The 23,996-nt window shown below is 38.5% G+C and overlaps 1 protein-coding gene across 2 annotated transcripts in view; it reads right to left on the reverse strand.

Annotated features, from left to right (window-relative positions):
* Window positions 1–1,980: 1,980 nt before the first annotated feature.
* LBH (LBH regulator of WNT signaling pathway) overlaps window positions 1,981–23,996 on the reverse strand; it is a 31,967-nt gene continuing 9,951 nt past the window's right edge. For both annotated transcript variants that reach the window (XM_074288255.1, XM_074288254.1), the window contains exon 3: window positions 1,981–5,029. In XM_074288255.1, the coding sequence (XP_074144356.1) occupies window positions 4,841–5,029 (189 nt within the window). In that variant the 3' untranslated portion in view covers window positions 1,981–4,840. The remainder of the gene's footprint in view (window positions 5,030–23,996) is intronic.

Raw genomic sequence — 23,996 nt, forward strand, 5'->3', positions numbered from 1 at the left:
CTCTATCCACTAGACCACTTTATCCAAGATGAAATCAGTGTTCCTTTCAATAACTTTTAGGTCATTTGCTTCTTTTACTGGACATTTGATTTGATTGTTGTGGGGAACTCCTAGTAGATAATTTCCTTTATTATGAGTTCTGCAACATTGTACTCTTAAACATGTCTGAAAATATGAGATTAAATGACTTGTTTGGCACATACAGTCCTTCAAAATGAGAAGTCTCAGACGTCAAAAATAGTTTCATAATCCTCTAAAGAAGTTGTTATCCAATTGCGTTTGCTTATCAAGATGCTTCATGGAGTAGCAGCATGACCCAGTGGAAACACATTGGCTTTGGGTTCAGTAGATGTGAGTTCACATGCTATATCTCTTATTACCTTTATACTTTGGGCCAACCACTTCACTTCCAGACCTCAGTTTCCTTACCTATAAAATGACTGAACTTCTTATATCCAAACTGATGATTCTATGATTTATTCCTTTGAAGTCCAATTTTTATGTACATGTCATTTCCCCTCAGTAGCATCTAGATTCTTTAAGGGCAGTTTTTTTTTTTTTTTTAAATCTCTATTGCCTAACAGATACTTGATAAATATAGGCACTTAGTAAATATTTGAACTTAATTTTTTTAGGCAGATAATTCACAGACTAAAGTGATGACCAATACATTGAGGTTAGAAGAGCGCCTGGATTTAGTGAACAGAAATTGACATCTCCAGCAGTTCTTTTCATTGTGTTTAATTAATTTTCATCACTAGTGCTGATGGAAGGAAGTGATCCAAAATGTCCAAAATAGAGAACCATCACCTAATCATTCCTAATGGCTTTGGAACAGATCATGACTTTCTGGGCAGCAGATTCCTATTTCTAATTATGTTTCACTTAGATAGGAAAATGAATTGCATTTCAAATAATGTTCTGTTATATTCTGAGCACATATCTTTGACTGCCAGTGATGGGGTAAGGGAGAACAGAGCAGCCTGGTGTGGTAGAAATTGTCCTGAAACAGAAATCTAATTTGCCAATAACTAAGTCACTTCAAGTTCTGGGGTCTCATAAAATAAGTTTCTTGGATTAGATCATAGATTCTTATTTTGATCAAGGATCTATATATTTGTATTGTATATTTTTAATATTTTGGTCACTCTTCTAACATAATTGATTTCCTTTGTAATGCTGTGTATTTTATTTTATACACTGAAAGACATTCTGAGGAGTCCATAACCCTCATTAGAAGAACTGCCAAAGCGGAGCTCCAAGATACAAAAAAAAATTGAGCCACAAGGCATTAGACATCTGTAAGGTCTCTTCAAGACAGTGTTTCATGACTAAAATTTTCTGACCAAGTGAAAAGATAAACAAGCCATCATTAAAGATGTGAAATCATTTACTTTAAATTAAGATTTTTTTTTTTTTACTGCAGCCCTTATACTTTTCCTCCTCCTCCACCACTAAAATAAATAGAGTACCTCTGAGCTGTGAGGACCATAGTCAAGTTTATGTGTCCCAAGTGGGTTTCTTTAACACATTTCTTCTATCTTAAGTTGTGTTTAAAATAAGGGAGCAGAATGCACTCCAACATCCATGAAGCCTTTCCGGTCTTCCCCATGCCTGCTACCAGTGCCCTCCCCCCAAAAAGTCTTTATCTTCTATTTCTTCTGCACAGAATTATTTGTGTACGTGTTGATTCTTTCTACAGAATGTGAAAAGCTCTTTGAGGATAAGGATTCTTTCAGTTTTGATTCTATAACCCCAGAACCTAGCACAGTATCTGATCTATAGGAGGTACTTAATGAATACTTGATGGTGAGTTAGTTTGGCACTCTTGAAACTTGGAGGAAAAAACCACAAACAAATTTGTTTCCCTGAAGACCCAAAGATCTACTTTTGCCCAACCACTTGAGGATGTCATATCCTTGTTCCTGTATCATTTATTTTGTTCCTTCTCATTAAGGAAAGAAGGAAACCAGGCCAAAGTGGAAAGCATTTTCAAACTTTATTTACAACTGTCACAGTGACAAAAAGTAGTTTTGGAAAAAAAAAAAATGCTAGTTTCTCCCTGAGCCTCAAAAAAGAACAGACAGAAGTTACAGAAAGTTCATCAAACAACAGATATTTTTACTGAAGTTTTTTTTTTTTTGATACATTCAGTTAGAAATACACACAATTACTTCTAAAAGGGGAGGGGGGCACAACAACAACAATAACAACAATAACAACAAACGAAACCCCACAACAACACAGAAGCCAGATAAAGAGCATAGTCTCTCCAAGGGTAGATGGGATCAACCCAATGGGCCTGAGCCTTCTGAAGATCCTGGCCTATGCTGGCTGTTGGCCCCTTGCCTGCTCAGGATTACAAATGGTGGTAGAGAGTGATCTAAGGACCAGAAAGATAATAACCCACCAGCCATAAACAAACACACATACACAAAGTAAGTTTGTTATGCAGTGTACAAAAGCACATTTCATCACACAGCAAGACTGGGACGGATGATAACAAGTTGCAGATGGGGAGGAGGAGGGGGTTGGATACCCACCCCGTAGAGGGATTTGAAAAAATAAGGAGTCATTAGATGAGTCCCTCACTCTCCCCTCCACAGAAGCTGAATGATGTTCAAAACTACAGGGGATACACAACAGAGATGACTGGCTCTTTGCCACAAAACTACAGAGAGAGAGAGAGAGAAAGAGAGAGAGAGAGAGAGAGAGAGAGAGAGAGAGAGAGAGAGAGAGAGAGAGAGAGAGAGAGAGAGGCAGACCTATCATGGGTCATCAGCAGAAAGTGCAGGGAATGGGTCATCTCCCCCTCCCCCTACCTGCTGGCCTGCTGCCACTATATGGACCTAAAGTTATTGCCATCAATGTTTATAATACAAGCGGATGAGATGGGAGGGAAGAAGAGGGGAGAGAGACCCCTCAAACCTGGTCCTGCTGATATACAAAAGCAACACCCTTCCCCAGCGCCATACTACCCATGAGGTATTAATTACAAATATATTACACTAAGTCCAAGACTAGGGGCGAAAATAGGACTGATTGGAAATAGGGAGGCAATAGTCAGGTGCCTTGGGTTCCCTTGTTATGCCCAAGGAAAGCTTCAAAGCCAGATTCCTTATCACTTGTTGCCTCTCTGTGCTTCTGTGGAAGCCACAGAGGATCTGGCAACAAGGTGGAAATGTTTTGATACTTTGTTCTTTGTACCCTGGGTTCCAAAGTGGAGAGCCTTGCCATAGCCAACTCCTAGGTAAGCTCCTAATGTTCCCTTGTCCTGTATCCTTCCACACGAAGGGCCAAGGAGAGTGAAAGGAAGAAGGAGGGAGTAAGAGCATTCTTGAGGGGAGAACTCAGGTCTGAATACAATATTCTTTCCCTTCTGGAGCCTCCTCAGAGCAGAGCAATCCAGGATAAGCTCCCCCCTCTCCACCACACAATACCTACCTCTCCAGAACTTGGAAGGCTGCAAGGTATCTCATGACACCCTCTAATTTCCAACTTGGTCACAGTACTGCTGGCACTCAACCTACCACGTGTCACCCCACGCACTCCCCCTCCTTCCCTCCTTCCCCACCTTATCCTCCTTTCAAGTCCCAGGTCATCTCAGCCCTCATGATGAGAAGACTCAGCTCCCACTTAAAAACAATGCCAGGAGATAAAGAACTCTCTTCCCCTCATTCCTCCTCTGCTCATAAAAAGGAGAGAGAATATTCAAGGTGAAAAGTAGGCTGAAGGCCAATAGTAAGTGACCTAGCTAGTCAGACTGGCTAGAATTATACAGGTGGGAGGAGGCAAAAGATTCAGCTCAGAGACTGCTACAGAGGCTTTGGAAGAAAGAGTTAATTAAAGAAAGAGAACCTAGCTATTCCCAAACCTCCCTCTTGGACTTGAGAATGACAAGAAGAAAGAGGAACTCTATCCTGTGCCTTTCATCCTGAGAAAGGCAAGGGACCCATGCAGTAGCCCTCTTATCCTCCCCATGCTCCTCAAAGGGACATGGGATACCAGGAACAAAAAGGGACGGATACTTTGGGAAATGGACCCAGAAAGTCTTGCCCTCCCCACCTACAAAACAAAAAAACAGATACACACTGGGAAAGGTCCTCTGTCAGAGGAACATGGAGATCAGGGGTAACAGAGGGGAATAAAAAGGAGAGAGGAGGCCATCAAAAGGCTTGCCCGTGTATATATATGCTTGTCTCACAGCTCTTTTTGCCCTTGCCTCCTATCTTGTTAATTCACTCAAACACACTCCGAACAGAAACAAAAGGGGGAAAGAGAAAAAATGAGAGAGATGATGACTCTATCTACGGATGTACTTTTAAGCCAGCACTAGTCCCCTCTGATTGCTTTCTGGCATAGGTCTTTGCTACAGTCTTCTGTGACTTCTTAAAACCTTTATTTTCTCTTATTTCTGTCATTTGTTTTCTTGCCTCAGAACAGTCCTTACTTGCTTTGCCTTTTACCAACCCCCTCTCCCTGGAATATCACAACTCCTCAAGACTACACAGAGTTCAGATAGTGATCTCAAAGCAGCAGACACTTCCCCAACCCCAGTTAAGTGACTTCCTTTCTCAGAAGGCCTTGCTAATTTTTGCATTGAGGACTCAGCTGCTGGACACATTTCTTTCAGAAAAAAAAAAATATATATACATATCAAAAAAAAAAAAAAAAAGAAAAAAAAGAAAAAACCAACCCAGTGATCTCGCCGGTGCAAAATTGAAGCTGTCATTGGACATTTTCAGAACTACTGTGGCTCACTCATTTTCCACCATGATGGGAAAAAAATACAGTTCAGATGTATTTTTTTTTTTGCCCCCTTTGGGTGCTCTCAAGAGATTTACTGCTCCTTCTTCTCGTTCTCTGTTCCTTTACTGGTTTCTTGCTCATCTTCTTGGACCAAGAACTCCTCTGGGGGCCATCTTAGCTCCCCACTCTCCACCTCTCCCTCTGTGGGCTCCACCACAATGGAAGGCAGGCGGTCCTTCAGCTTGCAGTAGCGATCAAAGTCTGAAGGATCAGGGAAGATCTGAAATGAGAAAAACAGGGGATGAAATGTAAGGGAGAACTGAATGTATTGGGGAAATTATAGGGGTGCTATCAGAGAAGGATGAAGGAAGGTGCTTTCCACCCTATGGTGAAATATTCATTTGGGATGGGCCACCATTTGGGAGGGAGTATTTGCCCAGAGTATTTTCACCTGCATTCTTTAAACAAATGAGTTCAAGGTCATATCATTCCATAGGCATTCCACCCTCATACTGCAAACTATAGACCAGAAAATCAAAGCAGATTTATAGATGGCCAAGGATCTGGATTTGAGGAACAAGCAAAGGTGGGAATGAAATCCAAATCTCCATTTTTACTCTGTGGTAGCCTCCAAGGTTTGACCATTGAATTCCTATCACTATTAAAGTTTGGCTCAACAAGCTGTGGCCCTGGAATGTTATGAAATTTTACTGTGCTATAAGAAATGGTGAATATGATGAATATAGAAGCATGGGAAGACTGAACTGACAAAAATACAAAGTAAGCAAAGCTAAGAAACTATACTCAAGATGACCACTAAAATGTCAAGTGGAAAGAACTTGAATAAAACAACTGAAACTGAGTACTTTGGAACTGACCAAACTTGGTTCCATAGAAAAGATTTGAAAAGCAGCCTTCCCCCCTTCTTTGCAGAAGTGGGAAGACTTTAGCTGTAAAATAGTACATATGTTAGCCAGTTTTGCTTAGTTAATATATTTTGATTCGGCTTCGGCTTTCTTTCTTTTTTTATTCTTTGCTATAAGGGATGACTCTGTGGGAAGAAGGGGAAAAGATACATAGGAAAATGTAGGAAAACAAAAGATATCAACAAAATTTATTTTTAAAAAAGAAATTCCAGAAAAATAAAAGGGCTTGAGGTCTTCATAGATAGCCTATTCCTCTCCAAACTCTTTCCAGAGTCAAATCATAAACTTTTTGAAATGTAGAAAATGGTGTTTCTTGTCAACAGAATCTATTTATTTCAGAAAGAAGCTTAGGATCATTAAAGGACTTTTGCAATTTCCCAAAAGTCTCCTTTTAAATTCTGGGCTCATTTCAATATCCATTTGCTACATACTGATGAAAAAGTTCTACAGATTGTTGGTCTGACTGCATGTCATAGTCTTGACCTATAGACATTCTTCATCCACTTGGTTTTTCCCATATAGATAGTTAAACCAAACTTTTCTGAGCAGTCCTAGATAGTTCATTGAGGGGAGACTGCAACATTTGGAGGCCTAATGCTTTGCTAATAGGAGAATCTGGAGGACTTCACCATCTTCAAATTTGTGCTATTCATATCATATCACCTTTCCCTATTGTCCCATGGAGGAGAAATCTTTTCTACCTAACAACTATAGTTGAAGTTTACTTTTACTAATTACTACTTAGTAAAAATAATTTACTAATTAGCAATGGGTTACAATCCCCGTCTCTATGAACACCCCCTTTTCTACTGAGGATTTTATGAACTATCAACCTCAGGGAATCCTTTCCACACCACTGGATGAATGATTAACTATTTATCCCATAAAGTCCTATAGACAAGGATTAAATCTTAATCCAGCTGCACAACTTGTCAACATTAAAGATTTAACAAGCCTCATAAAAAGGCAGTGTAGCAGCATTATGGAGGGGGAGAGGAGAGGGAACATTCAGGGAAAAGCAGCAAAGAATTTATGTGTTACATGAGGGTCCCCAAAAGTGATTTCTCTGTTTTCAGAATTATCTCAAATTGCTGAAATTATTTAGAACTCAGCAGTACTTAATAAGCAAAGTAAAAATCATTGCATTGGGGACAACGCAAAGGGAATTGTGCCTTTTCTCCTTCTAGAATCCCTTCATGCTGAAGTACAGCCTTCTCTAGAGTGGGAAGTGAGGAAAAGAGCAACAGGGAAGGTAATAGAATCCACAAGGTGGGAGAATAAGGAAGTCAAAGAAGGAGGACAAAAGAAATTCTATTACTTGATCCCTTTATAAACAAACCCATTTCATAGATGGCACAGAAGGAAAGAAAATATCTAGTTAAGATATTTGGCCCCAGCTAATGGTCTCACTGGCTTTCAGTTAAGACTAGCAGTTTCCATAGATGTCCAAGATTTGGGTTAGTTGAAAACACTTTAAACAAACAAAAAAAGTTGCCATCAAACCTTCAGGCAATAAAGGGTATCACTCACATCTAGGAAAGGTTGCAGGGGACTAGGAATATCTCCTAGCTAGACCTCTGCAAGCCAATCTAGACCACAGTGCTTTATGCTCCTCATCCTCAGCAGAAGTATCAAAGATTCAGATAAATCCCAGGACACATTCATTGCCCAAGAGGGAGAGGCAGAAGAGACTTTCATTTCCTTTTGCTCATCTTCTGGGGTTCTATGAATTATGACTTACACCATCCCCCACCCCTACCTTCCAGGGTATGAAGTATAAAAGAAAAAGAGGGAGGAATAAAGGCCATCTAGTGCATCTGATTTGGTTTCAAGCCTGTGCCAGCTAAAATCAGATAAAAGGTGAAGAGAACCTAAGAGATAATATAATGGACAATCAGGAAACCTGAAAGCTGAGCCCCTCCCTGAAAACTCAGATGGAATGATCTTGACCACATCACTTATTTCTCTATGCAAGATCCATCAGGACTCTTTTCTTGTCTCCAGTCATACTGAGCTAAGTTACACTGAGCACAAAATTGGGTAGTGAGCAAGCAGAAGAAGAGGGCATAATGGAGAAGGAAAATGCAATCAGGACAGACCACTTCCCAAATAGTCCAATGTCACTTTCTCCTGGAAAAAAACCAAATAAAAACAAAAAACAAATAAAAAAACGAACGAACAAGTTATGGCAACTTCCCTATGGTTTCTCACTTCCTCCTGCCTTTTCCCCACACTGAGTCAAGCTGTTGGTATAATGTGTATAAAGTACTTTGCAAATCTCAAAATTGATTGTGAGCTTTAAGTAATAGATATATGTGAGAGTTAATTAAATTCAGAAAAATAATATGTAGCCATCTGATTAAAAGATGGGGCTTCCTACAATGCATTTCTATTATTTTTAAATTTGAATTTATATTCTATGAAACAGTACATTTAACTCTTAGCTGGAAATGAATTAAACATTTAAATAAAATGTCAGGTACTAGTTGTATTATTATTATTAGTAGTAGTAGTAGTAATAGCAGCAGTAGTAGTAATAGTAGCAAAAAGAAAAGAGAGAAAAGGAGAAAAAAGATATAAGATCCCCGAAGGAAAGGATTGTCTAATTTTTTCTCTGGAAACCCATCTCCTAGGCACTTAATAAATGCCTGGTGAAATGATTGCCCCTATTAATGAAATCAGTGAGCAAAATTTACCTTTTAGTAACTTGAATGAAAAATGCCAAGCTTGAAATAAACTTGAACATGTCCAACGTCTGTGAATTGTGGATGGGTTTAAATTTTTTTTTACTTTCACATCATGACTTGCTCTGGTGGTCAACCTTCTGGCTGGGCTATGGAGGGCAGAGACTCATACAGGTTATTGCTAAGCCTGTATGGAAAACCCCAGGGCAGCAGGCCCTGCCCAAGTTCTAGTGGTCTCTCAAGAGCCTGGAGTCATCCCTTCCAGTGAACCCCAAAGGAAGACTTCCATGGAGTCCACAAAACGGCCTCCTTCTTGATGGCAGCTGAGCTAAGGCAACAGCTCATTTCCGATCTCTAAGCGAGAGGCAATGACACTAATATACTGTAATTAAAATAACTGAACAATAACATTTATCCCAGGAGTTGGGCCCTACTGCATGGGAAAGCTGTCTCCAGGGACTTAAAAGACTCTGCACTGCTTCCTTGCCAGAGAACTTTGCTCCCTGGGTTGTTCAAAGGAGACTTCGGGCTTTTTTTTTTTTTTCTTTCTTTTTTAAGAAAGGTTCGAAAACTTGCTAATTCTATTTTTTTTTCAGGGGTTGAGATTGTGTAATAATTGAACTGCTTCTTGGCCAGAGTCTCCCAGAAGAGATCTTATCATCAGATTGTGCCAATGTATTCTTCTGAAAAAAGAGGGGCTCTACCCTAAAAAGGGGAGGGAGAAGGAACAATCCTCAAACCAAAGAGCTCAACATTTCCTTCCAAACAAACAGAAACACTCCTAACAAGCCACTGAGCTGTTGGCTGCCAGCACAATCTTATCTCTCACAGCTGCTGTGAGAGAGGCTGACCCCAAGGAGGTCGAGATTTTTCCACTAAGTCATGCTTTTTAATCATCAAGGCAGCAGAAAAATGAGAGATTGCAACTGCAGTCTTAAGGGGTGTGGAACAAATATATAAAAAGATTCAAATTGGATTTCACATGACATGTGATAGGTAGGGACTAAGGGTGGGTGCATTGGGGCTGGGGGATGGGAGAGGGACCATTAAGCCACCCAGACTCTCTGTTAAATACTGGGGAACAAAAACAAGAGGGAAGTAAATACTTAGCTATCCCTACACCCCTAGAAAGAATCCATTTCTAGTTAAACTTCCTCCTCTAGACAAAAACAACTCAAAGGCATTGCTATCCCCATTTTATAGATGAGGAAACAAATTCAGAGAGATTAAGGAACTAAGTAACTTCCAGCACCACAAGGCATATACAGGGGTGATAAGTCTGTTTCAAATCCAATTCCAGGACAATACCAGCTCCAGGGGTACAGACTGGTTAAATCAATTCATGGGATCATAGAGTCTGAGGCCTTCCCTGTCCTAGCCACCTTTCCCCCAAAAGATGAAGAATCTTAGGGTTAGCTGGGTACCCAAGGTCATGTACTTAATTAATAACAAAGCCAAGATTTGATTCCAGGATCTCTGGCTCCAAGTCCAGGATTATTTCCCCTTTCCCCTAACCCGATACTATTCTGCCTCACAAGGTGTGCTCAAAGGTGGTGATTAATGCCTAACTCTGGCTCACCAACAAGTTACAATGTCCCCATTTTTCCAAACACTCAACACTAAAGTCCAAGGTAAGACCCTAGAGAGACAAAGCTATTTCATGTTACATAAGGGAGAGGGGATTTTTCAGGATTCTGAAATTCTGGATAAAAAGTGAAGGCTTTTTACATGTCCTGGGAAATACTTAACAAAATAAATAAAGATAATTTGTAAAAAACAACAAAGAAAACTCAAGACAGCCCCAGATAGAAAGCAGTTTTGGTGTTTCCTCTTTCATAAGCTAAGTTGAAGGGGAGACCAATGAGATTATAAGCACTTAACACAGTAGAGGACATTTCAATATCTCAAATATCTGTTGAATGGAAATTTTACAGCTGAGATACCCAATTCAGAAAGACATTTGCAAATCTATCTTCTACCCCAAGCAGAACTGAAACTAGGGTGAGATGATCAGTACTTTGTCCCAAGGTGACAGAATTTAGAGAGCCCCTGACAGCATTTGTACTCCTTTTTTAATGTAGAAACAAGAGATCCAAAACTAGCACTTAAGTTTTCATGCAAAAAAACGCACACATGTGGACACATACACACACAGAGAATGACCTGCCCCAGGTACCAAAATGGCCAGTTAAGGCACTGGGTTCACAACCATTTCTACAATCCCTAGAGATTAGAGACCTCTAGAGAAAGGAATTTGGTGGAGCTAAGAAAAAGAGTTTGGGAATTAAGAGTTAGTCACCAGGTCACTTTACTTAGGTGTAAAAGTAGCAAGTTTGCCATCTCCCATTTCACCCACAGAGGGGAAGTGAAAGGTGATATTATGGTTCTAAAGGGCCCAAAATTGGGGGCCTGGCTATCATCTGTCTCTCTCTGAGCCAGGTGACCTAAACCTGACTTACTCTGAGGTGGGGAGAAGAGAAAGATATTTGGCATCTCGAATGGAAAATGTTAGTGATTCTGGTAAGACCAGCCCTCAGCTTGTGTGTACATTTTGTGTTTGTGTACAGCATCTTCATCACCCTGACAAACATATGAGCTGGCCCACTACAATGGGAAAGGAGTGGTCTGCAAGGAGCTGAGAGATTCGAATAGGGAAAGCAGACACCAGCTGATGAAGAGATGAAAGGTAGTTAACTGGACACAAAGGGCTAATTACCAGCTCTGCAAGCTGAGACAGCAGTGGCCTGCACATTCTGCTCTCCTTGCTGGGGGTAGAGGCAAAGGGAGAGGAATGGAGGCAACAGGGAGGGCCAAAGCCTCATAATAAGTAACTAGTCTGAATCCCGAAGGGTTTTGGCAACCAGAACACCAGAAGGAGTGACTTCCTTTCACCAAGCCAGAGGATAAAAAAGAAATTTTCCATGAAAGACAAAGGGTCCCACAGACAAAGTTGAACTCCCCTGAGGAGACCAGGTTTTGTCCCTAAGTAGGCAGATCTAACTCAGGGAAAGTGTGGCTCAACTACCTTCTGAAAACCCCAAGAGGTTGGCTCTGATAGCTTTACTTCACACCTGTCTGTGTCTCAGTTCCCCCAAAGAAAGGTCAAGAGAGCTCTGCTGACTTAGTCATGATTTGAGAATGTTAGAGAAACAGGTTATCCAAATAATCATAGAATCAGAAGGAACTTTGGAAGTCTTGTCCAATCTCCTCACTTTACAGATGTGGAAATGAGAGAAAAAAAAGAGGGATAGTAATTTGCCCCAAAATTTGCCCACTAATTAAGATGCAAAGGCCCAGGGGTCTTTTGATTTCTAAACAAGTACCCTTTTCCTGAATCAACATGATGCTTTCTTTACTCTTGCTATTGATCCCCAAAGAGAATTCTGGCAGCTTTTAATTAATGAGAGCCTAAAGTGCTCCACCAGAGCTTGCTGGTTCATGTCTGTCCATCCCTCACTGCTATATCTGGCCTTGAAGCTTATTATGTAGCTTTTCATTTTTGTCTACAATAAAAAAGCATTGATATGAATAAAGCTGCCACCACTTCACTTGATGAGGAGGATACTTACACCAAGAGAAACACTAGAATTGTACACAGCACTGGAACACAACACTTAGAGTATTCTTGACAGCCATTAATAATGATAGAAATTTGTTTCACCCCCTCACCACTGACTTCCACTGCTTTTTCCATTATAAAAAAAAATAAAAAAAGTAACAATCTTTGTTTATCTACTTCTTCCTAGATGGAGCTGATTTATGACAATAGCTAGAAACATAGCTGCAGCTTAGAGTTAAATTAGTCATTCAAAAAAACCAGGCTCCAAATTTTCCTCTTTTGTGTACTGCTTACTCCTCCATCCCACCACCCCTCTCCCACTCATGAATGCAAATTTTGAGAAATCCAGAAAAATGTTTTCCCCAAACCCTCCCTTCTTCTCTCCTTTGGAATAATGACTGCATTTTGCAATGGAACCATCAGAGGGTTGAATGTGTTTTGTCTTTGGCAGATCAAAGAGTTAAATTTAAAAACTAGAGGGTAGGGGAAGGGAGATCCAGTCAACAGCTATTCCTTTTCCTTTTCCTTTATTCCCTCTCCCTTTTCTCTTCCAGTTTCCTGGGCTTTAGATGAAAGGATATTTGCCCCCTCTCCATTAAAGTTGGATGCTAGCAACTTCCTGGTCCTTCTGCTAAGACTTAAGGTGTTTCAGCCTCAAAAATCAAGGGAAAGGAAATGCTTTGTGTTAACTTCACTTTTCAATGACTTTGCAAAGCACCTTTCAAGCACACACCCATCCTGTGGTCTCTCCACTCAAAGCTCTGCTACCCCACAGAAAATCATTAGGAGAGCTAAACTCCAACAAAATGTGTTCACCATGTAACTAAAGGATCAGTGAGGGCATGAGAGCGTTGAAATACTCATAGGAATTCTTCTTCCAAGTTCCCAGGTCTGTGGGAAAAGATGGAGGCCTCTATAATGAATTGCTTTACATCAGCCTTGTCATTGGCCTCCCCTCATAGAGGCCAGATCCAATTCCTCGGGGCCTTTTCTGGAAAGTCCTAACCAAGATTATTGCATCAGGCTTTCTACTTTAGTTCCTTTTCCCTGATGTCTTATTTTGTTTAGTTTATTTTTACTTTTGAAATATTATTTTATTTTATTTTAGGTCTCCCTTACTTTATTAAAAACTTTCACTTGACCCTGTGATCACTTTTAGATAGTAGCTAATTTCTCTCTTCCCTTTTGATGCTTAACTCTTCAAGTCTGTGGTCCACACTTTTTCACCTTCCATCCCTTCTTAACCCCTAAAATCTGGTTCCCATCAATTCAATCCAAATCAAGAAGCATTTATTAAGCATCTATTTTGTACCAGGCATTATAAAGACAAAAGTGAAACAATCCCTGAGCTCTTTTGGGAGAAATCCACACAATAGCAAAATCAAATATAAAGTAGACACAAAATAATAGGGAGCAGAGGGTAGGTTAGAGTATGAAAAAATGAGGTAGAGAGCAGATCAGGAAAAACCTTGCTTAAAGGTGGCTTTTAAAGTGATCCCCAAAGGAATCTTGGGATGCAAAAAGGCAGAGGAAATGAGGACAGTGACTTAAGGTGGAATATTGTCTACTGTTGTCATGAACAGTAAATTGGCTAGTTTGGCAGGGATGTAGAAAAAGCAAGGGGGAGGAATATGAAATAAGTACAGAAATATATGTTGGAGCCAAATTACAGAGCTTAAATGTCAAACAAAGAAATTTGTATTTAATTCTAGAGGTAAAAGGTACTCATTGAGGACTACTGCTCAATAAGCAGCGCTCTTTTGTGCAGGTCAGATATACGCTATTCTTTGCTGAAATTACTCTTTAAATTCTCCTAATAATTTTCTTTTAGCCAAATCTTCTTAATCTTTCCACTGTGGCTGTTGGTGTTTAGTGGTCTTAATGTCTCTTAATGCACCACTTGAGGTTTTCTTGGCATAGGTACTAGAGTGGTTTGCCATTTCCTTCTCCAGTTTATCTTACAGATAAGGAAACTGAGGTAAACAAGGTTAAGTGTCTTGTGTCTGAGGATAAATTTGAATTCAGGCCATGGTTCCACCTAGCTTCTCCCCTTTCCCCATTAAACCCCATCTTTGGTGATATCTAACTGCCCTTATTTTTTCTGGAAGGGCTTTTTCTCTCTTGACTTCAGATATTGCACCTTCCTAGTTCTCTTCCTGTTTCTCTAGTTTCTATTCATTTCCTTTGCTACCTTCTACTTATTCTCCCAAACCCTCAACTATGGATGTGTCCAAAAAAGTTCTTCTTTAGCCCACTATTCTTCTCCCTTCACTTTATTCCTTGAAAAAGATCAGGTTCTGCCATTTTTCATGACAATTTTCATATCAACTTTAATTCCGATGTTAAGAACTCCGATTTTTGTCCCAAGTCTTCACTTTTTACTTGAATGCAGCTCTCATTTTCTACCTGCCAATAGAGACATTTTCTCTTGAAAGAACCCTCTCACTCATAACTAAAATCAGACTCATTATCTAAATGCAAGATTTTCCATTGGGTTCAATGATTCAATTGAAATCAAAATGTAAGACAGAGGAGGCCTGGTCATGCCCCAATTTATGCAAAAAAGATCCAGCAATTTTGGTTACCATGAGTTCAACATAAGTCAATAACCTGGCTCTTTTAAAAACTGATGCAAACTTAGGCTATGTTAAAAGAAGTAATACTGTCACTATTTTAACAAGCATTTAAAATGCTTACTATATATATATCAGTAATTGTAGTAGATCCTAGAATCAGAAGATAAAAATCAAATAGTCCCCACTGTCAAATAACTTACATTTGATGGAAACATATATATTGAAGTACAGATGTTATTTTGGCCTAGACTCCAAATTCAGTGTTTATTCCACTCCACCTCAATGTAGATAAGAGCATAGACTTTAATGTGTTACTCCCAAAGGGCAAAACTAGAATCAATGGGTCAAAATTACTAGGAGGAGGACTTTTACAAAATTTAATTAGAATAATTAGATTGCCCCACAAATAGGATAGATAACCTGTTGCATAGTGATTTCCTTGTCACTGGAAGTATTTCACATGTCAAAGATGATGAAGAAGGAAATTATGTATTAAATTGGAGGTTTGATTAAATGACTCCAAAATCCCTTCCAAATCTAAAATTCCATTATTCTTTTTGTTTTTTAAATGGACACAGTCTTGAAAATTAATAAAAACTGCCAAGATTAAAAGACTAGGTTGTAGATATTGGAATTATCCTTTCCTCTAACCTCCATTTTGTAATAAAAGTATAAATTTTTTTTAAAAGATACACATGTGGTAGGAAAAATTATAAAAGTAAATGCAGTATTCATGACTTAGCATTTGCTATATTTATGAATATAATAGGCACGGTTCAATTCCAGGACATTTTTTTCATGTTAACAAGCAGCAGTATCCTTTTAAAAATAAATTCTGTAGTATTCCATATTTACATAGTATCACTAGGCTATTTGCCTATTGCAGTGCAGCCAAGAGCTATAAGCTAGCTTTTAATGCCAAAAACCAAAATGCCCACAACACTATTCTTCCCAAGGGCCAACTGGGAGACTGGAGCCAAAGGTGTTTTTGGTTTTGTTTTTTAATTTAGTACTCCTAAAATGAGAACAGAAGAGACATGATTCTTGGTTTGTGTTCTCCTAGGACTGCAACTTTACTATCTAGAACCCAAGGGAGCATAATTTCTGGTCTCATTTGTAGTCCCCTGAGCCAGTTCTATAGCATAAGGAAAACCAAGATGGTACAGAGGATTAAGACCAACAGATGGCCATATTAAATTATATTGCATCCATTTACTATTAGCAGATATACTGAAATGATGAAATTGGTTCTTCTACATTGATCGTAGCTACTATGCCATCTTCAAGCACAATAAAAAAATTTTTAAAAAAAGATAGAAATATATCTGGCCATTTCAATCTACCATGATATCACCAGTGTGAATTCTTTATTCACTGATAAGATATTAATCTCTACCATGTCTTGATAGATGGCTATATAAGTTTCTGTGGTCAAAATAATTCATCATTAGGAATTAGCCTCTCTAAACTTAGCTGGGTTGGTCCTTGGATAGCAGTTCTTTATTGCAAGACCTATATTCAAAATCTTTCTAAGAGTAACTAGAACTTCTGTTATCACAAGTATAGCCTTGAAGAACCCAGGGTCACCGATAGGCAATGATGAGGCAAAAAGATACTTAGATTGATAGACAGAAAAACCGATAGATGATGGAGACATATTTATTGCACACACACATAATAAGCATCCTCAATAAAGCCAAATAGACCAACAAGGTCAGATTTGTAACTGGAAGGGCAGTTATAGGTTATCTAGTTTATCCCTCTCATTTTATAGATGGAGAAACTGAGGGCTATTCTGATGAAGTGACTGGTAGCAAGGGAGAAGAACTGGCAATTGAATTGAGAGCCTTTGGCACCAAATCCAGCATTCATTCTACTAAATTACAATGCAAATATTTCTTCAAAAAAGAAAATGCTATAGATAAAAAGCTATATAAATATGTTTTCCTAATGAGAAAAATTAAATGTTTTTACTACTTTTATCATTATTATATAAAAACTGATAAATCTGAGTTAATGTGAAATATCTAAAAATAAAATCAAATAAAACTATTTTAGGTTTTTAATTTTTTGGTTGTGTGTATATATGTGTTTTTTTTCCTTTTTTAAGATCACTATTCACAAAACTTTTCTACTATCACTGTTTCCATGGACTTTACTGAAACAATATATAATCAAAAATGCTTTTTTGAGCCTAATAGCCAGTGCTTCCAGTGCTTCCAGTGCTTCCAGTGCTGTAAGCTTTCATTATAATATGGTCATCCTCTCAAACAAGAAGCCATGAAAACTTTGACCTTCCCCAAATCCAGTTAGGACCTTTAAGCTGGTCAGCCTTGGTAGGAGCCCTAATAAAGTAGTATATTAGGGGTGGTAAGAAGGAAAGAAAGCATTTTAAGGCCTTTGAAGCAAAGATCCAACAATAACACTAGCTACAGTAATAGCTACATTTCTGGCTACATTCCACACAAAAGATCACAGGAAAGGATGCCCTGAGTGTCTCAGAATCTATACTAAAGGGACAGAGACTTCTAAGAATCTTTTTGATAGTGAATTACCAGTTCAGATTGCTCCACCTACATCCTGGAACATCATCATCTTCCCTATTAGAACAACCAAAATGCAACTGTCAACATCCCAATGTTGAAGTGGAGGAATAAAAAGTTTGGATGAAAATATCTGGGGTTTCCTTTTTGATTGCCAGCCATAATCACCAAGCCATTGTCACTAAAATGTTTTATACATAAGACATTTACCAGAATATTCCTAATTCTGATTAAAATACTCATTTTGGGTAGAAAAAGCACTATTTTGAACCCAAAGTAAACCTTAAAATTCTTTAAAATTGGTCTCTAGGAGAATGTCATGAGCTCTCAGTGAACTAGCAAAGATATGATTGAGTTTTCTGATTAAAAAAAATCTGTTTCTCTTTTTGGTGGTCTTGGGGTTGAGGAAAGGACAGATGGGGAGACAAGAGAGCCAGCTGTGCATCCAGATAAAAGTGCCCTAGGCTGCCAGAGCTAGAGAAGAATGAACCTTTTCCCCCTGGAGAACATCTTCCTCTGACATAAGAAGCATCTGAAACCATCAGTCCCATGGGAATGAGTGGCTGTCTTCAGATCCACAAGAAATGATTTCAGGACATATTCCTGAGAGATCATTCCAGGACATTCATTAGACACCCAAGAATAGCTCTTGGCTACAATCACAAGATCTATCACCCAAACACATTCCTCCTCCCTTTCCCTGCAATCCTCCTTCCCTCTTATTCAAGTTGGAAGACTGGGTCAACGACTGGAAAAAATATGGTTATAAACACTCAGTTCTATATAATTCTTACTCTGGAGCCAGGAAGTTTATTCAGATTGTTTATTCTTATGGGAGCTTACAAAGGTACACCAATATTTTCAGTACTAGCAAACTAGTTAGAGTAGAATTAATCAGTATCTACTCACTATAGGCAGGACACTGTACTAGGTATTTTGGGGGACATGAAGAACAACATCAGTCAAAACCTAAGTAACAGCACAGACATATCTTGGAAAAAATTAAGTTCTGAACCTTGATTGACAGAATTGAAAATAAACCAGATCACCCTTCTCTGGGTAAAGAGGGGATACAATATTTATATGGAATGGGATATGGGCTGTCATATATGGTTAACGTGTTGGGGGATTCTGCTGAATTGTACTTCTTTTTATTATAAGAAAAGGCTTTCTTGAAAAGGTTCAGTAGTTACTGGGAAAAGATAGGGATCTAAAGAAAAACACAGATAATTATTTAAAATGTTTAAATTCATGTTTTTACTAGCATTCTAGTCAGTTGGTATTTGAAAGTCATAATAAAGTTATAGCTTCTACATGGTAGAAGCATGCTAGTGAGAATGCACTCTTCCACAATACGGTTATCTTTACAATTCTGAAAGTCATTGGGAGCTATGTAGGTGTACCTTTGGGAAATGATTTGTTCTGCCAAATGGGGTGCAAGTACAGTAAGCAAGTCAGCTTCAGCCAAAGAGAGAGTTTGGGGAGAGAGCCAGCTAGAGTCAGTACCATGATGAGAATACACTATCTTTCTAGTCAGCTGGTCTTCTAAAGGAGGATGAAGTTGTAGACTCTAAGTGGTTTTCACATAAATTTCTAATGGATAAAATATTGACAAAGTAAAAGGTAAGAAATAAAAATTTTCCCTGATTCCATCCAAAACTCATTAGTGCTATTATAGATAAGCGACTTTCCCTCTTGGTGGCCCAGTTTCCTTGACAAGAATAGGGTCTAATGTTGTGGTAATGTTGTAATGTTTGTAGGGTCTAATGATAATAAATTGTTCATTTTAAATTAATTTATTATGTATAAATTATTAATAGTTAGAAATTTCATTTTGATCATTAATAAATGTTTATTAACTTTCCAACCGTAATACATGATTTTATCACATTTCAATTTACAAAGTGCCTTCTTCTCAAGAGTCCTGCTGAGATAGATATTGTAAGCATCATTATAATTTTATTTTGTAATTTATTATAATAATTAATTATCATTATTATTTTATGGATCAGGAACTGAGATTCACTAAAGCTAAATGACTTGGCCAGGACCACACAGTTAGCAGCAGCAAGATTCAAAACTAGTCTTATTAATTAGATGGTCTCTTGTTCAAAATGGTACAGAAAAAAATTCAAAAATTTCTAAACTCCTTTTCAGTTATCCAGTATTTGAGGATTATTTCACTTTTTTTTCATCTCCAGAGCCTAGCACAGTGCCTAGAACAAAGCAGGTATTTAGTAATTGCTTGTTGGTTGATAAATTACGATTTGATGACTATAATACTACTGCTCTTGACTAGGAAAAGCAGCATAGCATAGTGATAGATTACTGAATTTGGAATAAGGATGGCCTAGATTCAAATTTTGAATCACTTGTTGTGTGATGCTGGTTGGCAGGTCATTTAACTTCTCAGCCTCAGTTTTCTTATCAATGAAACATGGGGGCTGACTTAGTGGCTTCTATCTCTAAATTTATGAACCTATGATTCAAGGCTTCCCCACTGAATCAGTTGCTAAGAATCTCAAGGAAGACAAACACTAGATATTAGCCACAAAGGAATGTTCATTTTTCAAAGTGAAGGGGAGATTAACATAAAAAGAGCTTATGCATATAGACTAATACCTAACTTCTCTCTTGAGAATTCATTCTCTTCTTCCTCAAATATACACTCAGACTGAATTACCTTTTTTGGTCATTTAGTAGTAGTAGAAGAAAAAATTCTGTGCTAGTCATTTTCATCAAACATAACATCTGGTGGTAGAAATAGAGTAAAGAGGAAGAGGTAAAGAGTAGGAGGAATCAAAAAATGTTGATATTCTACTGAAATGCAGGTCCCTGGATGAACTTTTCATGCCTATACTGCAAGAACTTTACTAAAGCATTTACATGTTCCCTTAGAAACTAATGGCACAGAGCCTTTTAGATGTTAATTGTAGTAGATTATTTTCTAATGGCCAGAGGATTGTTTCCTCTACAATGTCATTGAGCAATGATTTGTTGAGGTCTTTGGAAGACTCAGTTATGTGTGTAGCACTGGGAGCTAACCAGGGACACCAAAGATCATGATAACCTCATCCTTTATTCATCCACCCAACAATCATGGGCCATCCCATACACAGTGTGAGAAAACAGTGATCTGTCACTCAAGAAGCCCTTTTAAGTCAAAAGACAGAAGCAAGAGATGTCTTTACCTCCCCCTTCTTTCCTTCTCTCTCTCTTCTAGAAGCTAGGATACCCACTTGGGGGGAAAAACAGACCCTGATTAGAGAAGTTTTCTTAGTAGGAAAAAAAAAAAAAAAAAAAAAAAAAGAAAGAAGGAAGGGGAAGAGAAAGGGGGAGAGGAAGAGAGAGAAAGGGAGGAAGGAAGGAAAGGAAGAAAAAAGAACTTTTTCTTCCATGATCCATTTGGAAGGATTAAATCATGCCCATTCTTTAGTGTCATCAAAATTTTCTTTAAGTAAGGGATAAAGAGAGCAATTAGGTGGCACAATGGATGGAGTACTGAATCTGGATTCAGGAAGATGAATCTTCCTGAATTCAAATCTGGTCTTAGTCACTTACTAACTGTGTGACCATGGACAAGGCCCTTAACCCTAATTGCCTCAGTTCCCTCAACTGTAAAACGTGCTAGAGAAGGAAATGGCCAACTACTGCAGTAAAAGAAAACCCCAAATAGGATCATGAAGCACAGGACCCGACTGAAAAAACATGAAGGAATGTCCTGACTGTGTCTCTGACAGGGGAAGCAATGTTTGTCCAACAGGTCCAATTACTATGTGTTGGATCCTCCATTAGAATGTGAGTTCCTTGAAGGCAGGGACCATCTGTTTTCCCCTACTACAGGGCTTTGTACATAGTAAGCTCTTAAGAAATGCTTTTTGAAAAATTACTTAACCATCAAATAAGGAATGTCCTTCCTTAAAAACACATTTATCAGTAAAAATAGCAAGGATTTATATAGTATCTTAAATTCTGTAAAGCATACCATATGTATTATCTCTGATGCTATTACAATCTCCATATTACAGATAGAGAAACTGAAGCCACTCAACTAGTATTATGTCTGAGATAAGATCTCTCAAAATCCAATAGTCCTACTCACTGATATATACCTCATTAAGGACACATCACTTCTTCCTCTAAAAGATAACCTCAAAAAAAAAGAATTTCTGAATGTGAGCCATAAATGACAGGGGAAGATTTACTTTTGGTGTCTCAGAGTGATCAGAAAAAGACAGCAAAGAAATATCATAGCCATAGGATGACCAATTTTGAAGTGAAAAGAACCTCAAAACCCATGAGTCTAATCTCATCATTTAATAGATGAGGTAAGTCATACTTGGAAGAGGTTAAGTGATTTTTCCCAAGGTTAATATCGGTAGGAAGTAATTGGGGCAAGAGGAGCACTGAAGTTCTTTGATTGTGGGTCCAAAGCTCATTCCTCGTGTTGGGCTCTCCATCTCTCAGTCATGCAATGCATTAGCAGAAGGATGTGTGGAGAATTATCACTCTTGGCTATTTATAGTTTATATTAGAACCTCTGCCCCTCTGGAGAGGAAAAGGTTATCCAATGGAGAAGGGGGCTATAGAAATGCTAATCACAACTAAGCAACAGGGAAAAATAGAGGATAACAAGACAGCTGGTGTCCTGGAGCCAAGGAAGGAGATGGTGAGAAAAAAGGAAGTTGATTAAAGATTGATTTTTATCTGGCTGCAGGAGGGGCTACACTGGTGGACTTGAAAAGCATCAGCTAACCAAGAGGAAATTCCTCTATCCCAAGCCGGTGATCCTAGGGAAAGGAGAGATTTCTCACTTAAGAGAGAAAGATCAAGTCCAACCCAGGGGAGCAGGGAAGCAAGTACTAGATCAGAATACAGACAATTTGGGGAGAAAGAAGTGTCAAACTGAAACCTAAAGTTTACAGCTAGAACCATCAGTCTTCCCTCAGAATTCACTCATCTCAGAGGAGGCTAGCAAAAAAAACCAGTTTTCCCAAGCATTGGTGACAATGTAGGGGGTTAAGCAGAGAGTAAACCTCATCATTTTAGACCACAAGTCAAGGAATTCTCTCACAATATAGTTCAGGTAATCTTGCAATCCATAGATAGGTGTGCTGCCACTGCCACTATGGACAAAGAAAAGGAAAGTCCAAAAGGGAAGACTAAAGTCTTGATATTGATGGCTAAGGAAAACCAAACCTCTGAATCCTTCAATAGCAGCAGCAGAAAAGACAAGAACCAGCTAAGGGGAAAACTTCTATTTAGGGATTTCCTGTCTTATTCACCCCAATATGCTTTTAATATGGAAGGAAAACTTGTCACAAAGCATCCTTTTTAATTAAGCTTTATTTATTTCATAAATGCACCTTAAGCACAGGGCTATGGAGGAGTGATTATTCTTAGCCCTCTGGTTCAGGAAAAGAAATCTAACTATGTAGGAAAGAGAGAAAATTGATTTTTATTCAATTTTTAAAAAGGAAGAACACTGTCTGAATTCCTAAAGTATGGAAAATATACTGGTAGGAAAAAGCAGGGTACAGAGACCTATAGATCCAGGATATACTTTCTGTGTCCTTTAACTCATTCCATAAGTCCTGATGCTCTTATTTCAATATTAACAATTTGTTCACTCACTCCAGGGGGAGAATGATTCACACTAAATTAATGTACAGGAAAAATTTCATTTGATCTTATTTTTTTAAAGGCACAAAACACCAACCTATCTTCTTATAACTGACACTTCCCTATCCTTACTCCACTTAGAATGTTTTCCTTAATTTCCCCATAGGAATCTCTAGTTCCCTTCAAGATAAATAATCAAATTGTTGTGGTTGAATTGTTTCAGACTCTTCATGACCCCACTAAGCAGTCTTTTTGGCAGAGATACTGAAGTGGTTTGTCATTTACTTCTGTTTTACAGATGGGGAAACTGAGGCAAACAGGGTTAAGTGGCTTGCCCAGGGTCATACAATCATTAAGTGTCTAAGGTCAGATCTGGACTCATGAACAAAAATCTTCCTAACTCTAGGTCCAGTATTCCATTGTGCCACCTAATTGCATCATAAAGTTTAACTATCTCTTCCTATAAAAGTTGTTTTCCTATTTGCTAGTTGTTAGCATTCCCTCTGTCCCTAGAAGATGTCTCAAAAGTCTTCATGAAATTTTAAGTTTTAAGAGCTCAAAAATGCATGAAGACTTTTGGGATAGCCTTTATTTTGAATTACTTATCACTTAATTTGCCCTCACCCCTGTGGAATGGAAGCTGATTGAGGACAGAGGCTATTTCATTTTTTTCTTTCTTTGTTTTTTTTTGTTTTTTGTTTTTTGTCTTTGTATCTCCAGCAGCTATAGCAGTAACTGCCATATAGTAGGCTTTAAATAAAATGCTTGTTGAATCAAAAACTACAGTAAATATTTCTTACCCAAATAATACTAGACAATAAAAGGTAAATCTCTGGAATCTTTTCCACTGAGGGGCTAAGATATCCTCCTCTCAGCAGGAACTAGTGACCAGAAATCCAGAGTAGTGTTAGCTCTGGAAATCAGAAGGCATGGATTCTAGTCCCTTACATATGATCTTGAAGCAAGGTTGTACCACAGTGTCAAGACTCCATTTCTCCATCTGTCAAAAAGGAATTAATGCCTGGCTTCCAGAAAGCTCATGGGATACTGCAGATGAATGACAATGGCTCTCAAACTCTTTTAGTTCCTTGGAAAAGAGGCACAAGATAAGTCCTACATACTATTATTATCCTTAGGAGGAATGCCAAGTGGAGAGTTAGCTATGAGACTAACCCCCCTCTTCCCTACCCCTTCATCCTCCAGAAAAGAGACCAGGAATGCAAATGAAGGAGAGCCTTTAGCAAAGTGTCATTTTTGGCCAATCACGATAACTCTGGTGGAATTACTTTTATTTAATCAGCATATGCTTTGAACAGGTTTTGAGGAAATTGGTCATA

The sequence above is a fragment of the Sminthopsis crassicaudata genome, chromosome 2 (assembly GCF_048593235.1).
Source record: "Sminthopsis crassicaudata isolate SCR6 chromosome 2, ASM4859323v1, whole genome shotgun sequence".
Classification (NCBI taxonomy): domain Eukaryota; kingdom Metazoa; phylum Chordata; class Mammalia; order Dasyuromorphia; family Dasyuridae; genus Sminthopsis; species Sminthopsis crassicaudata.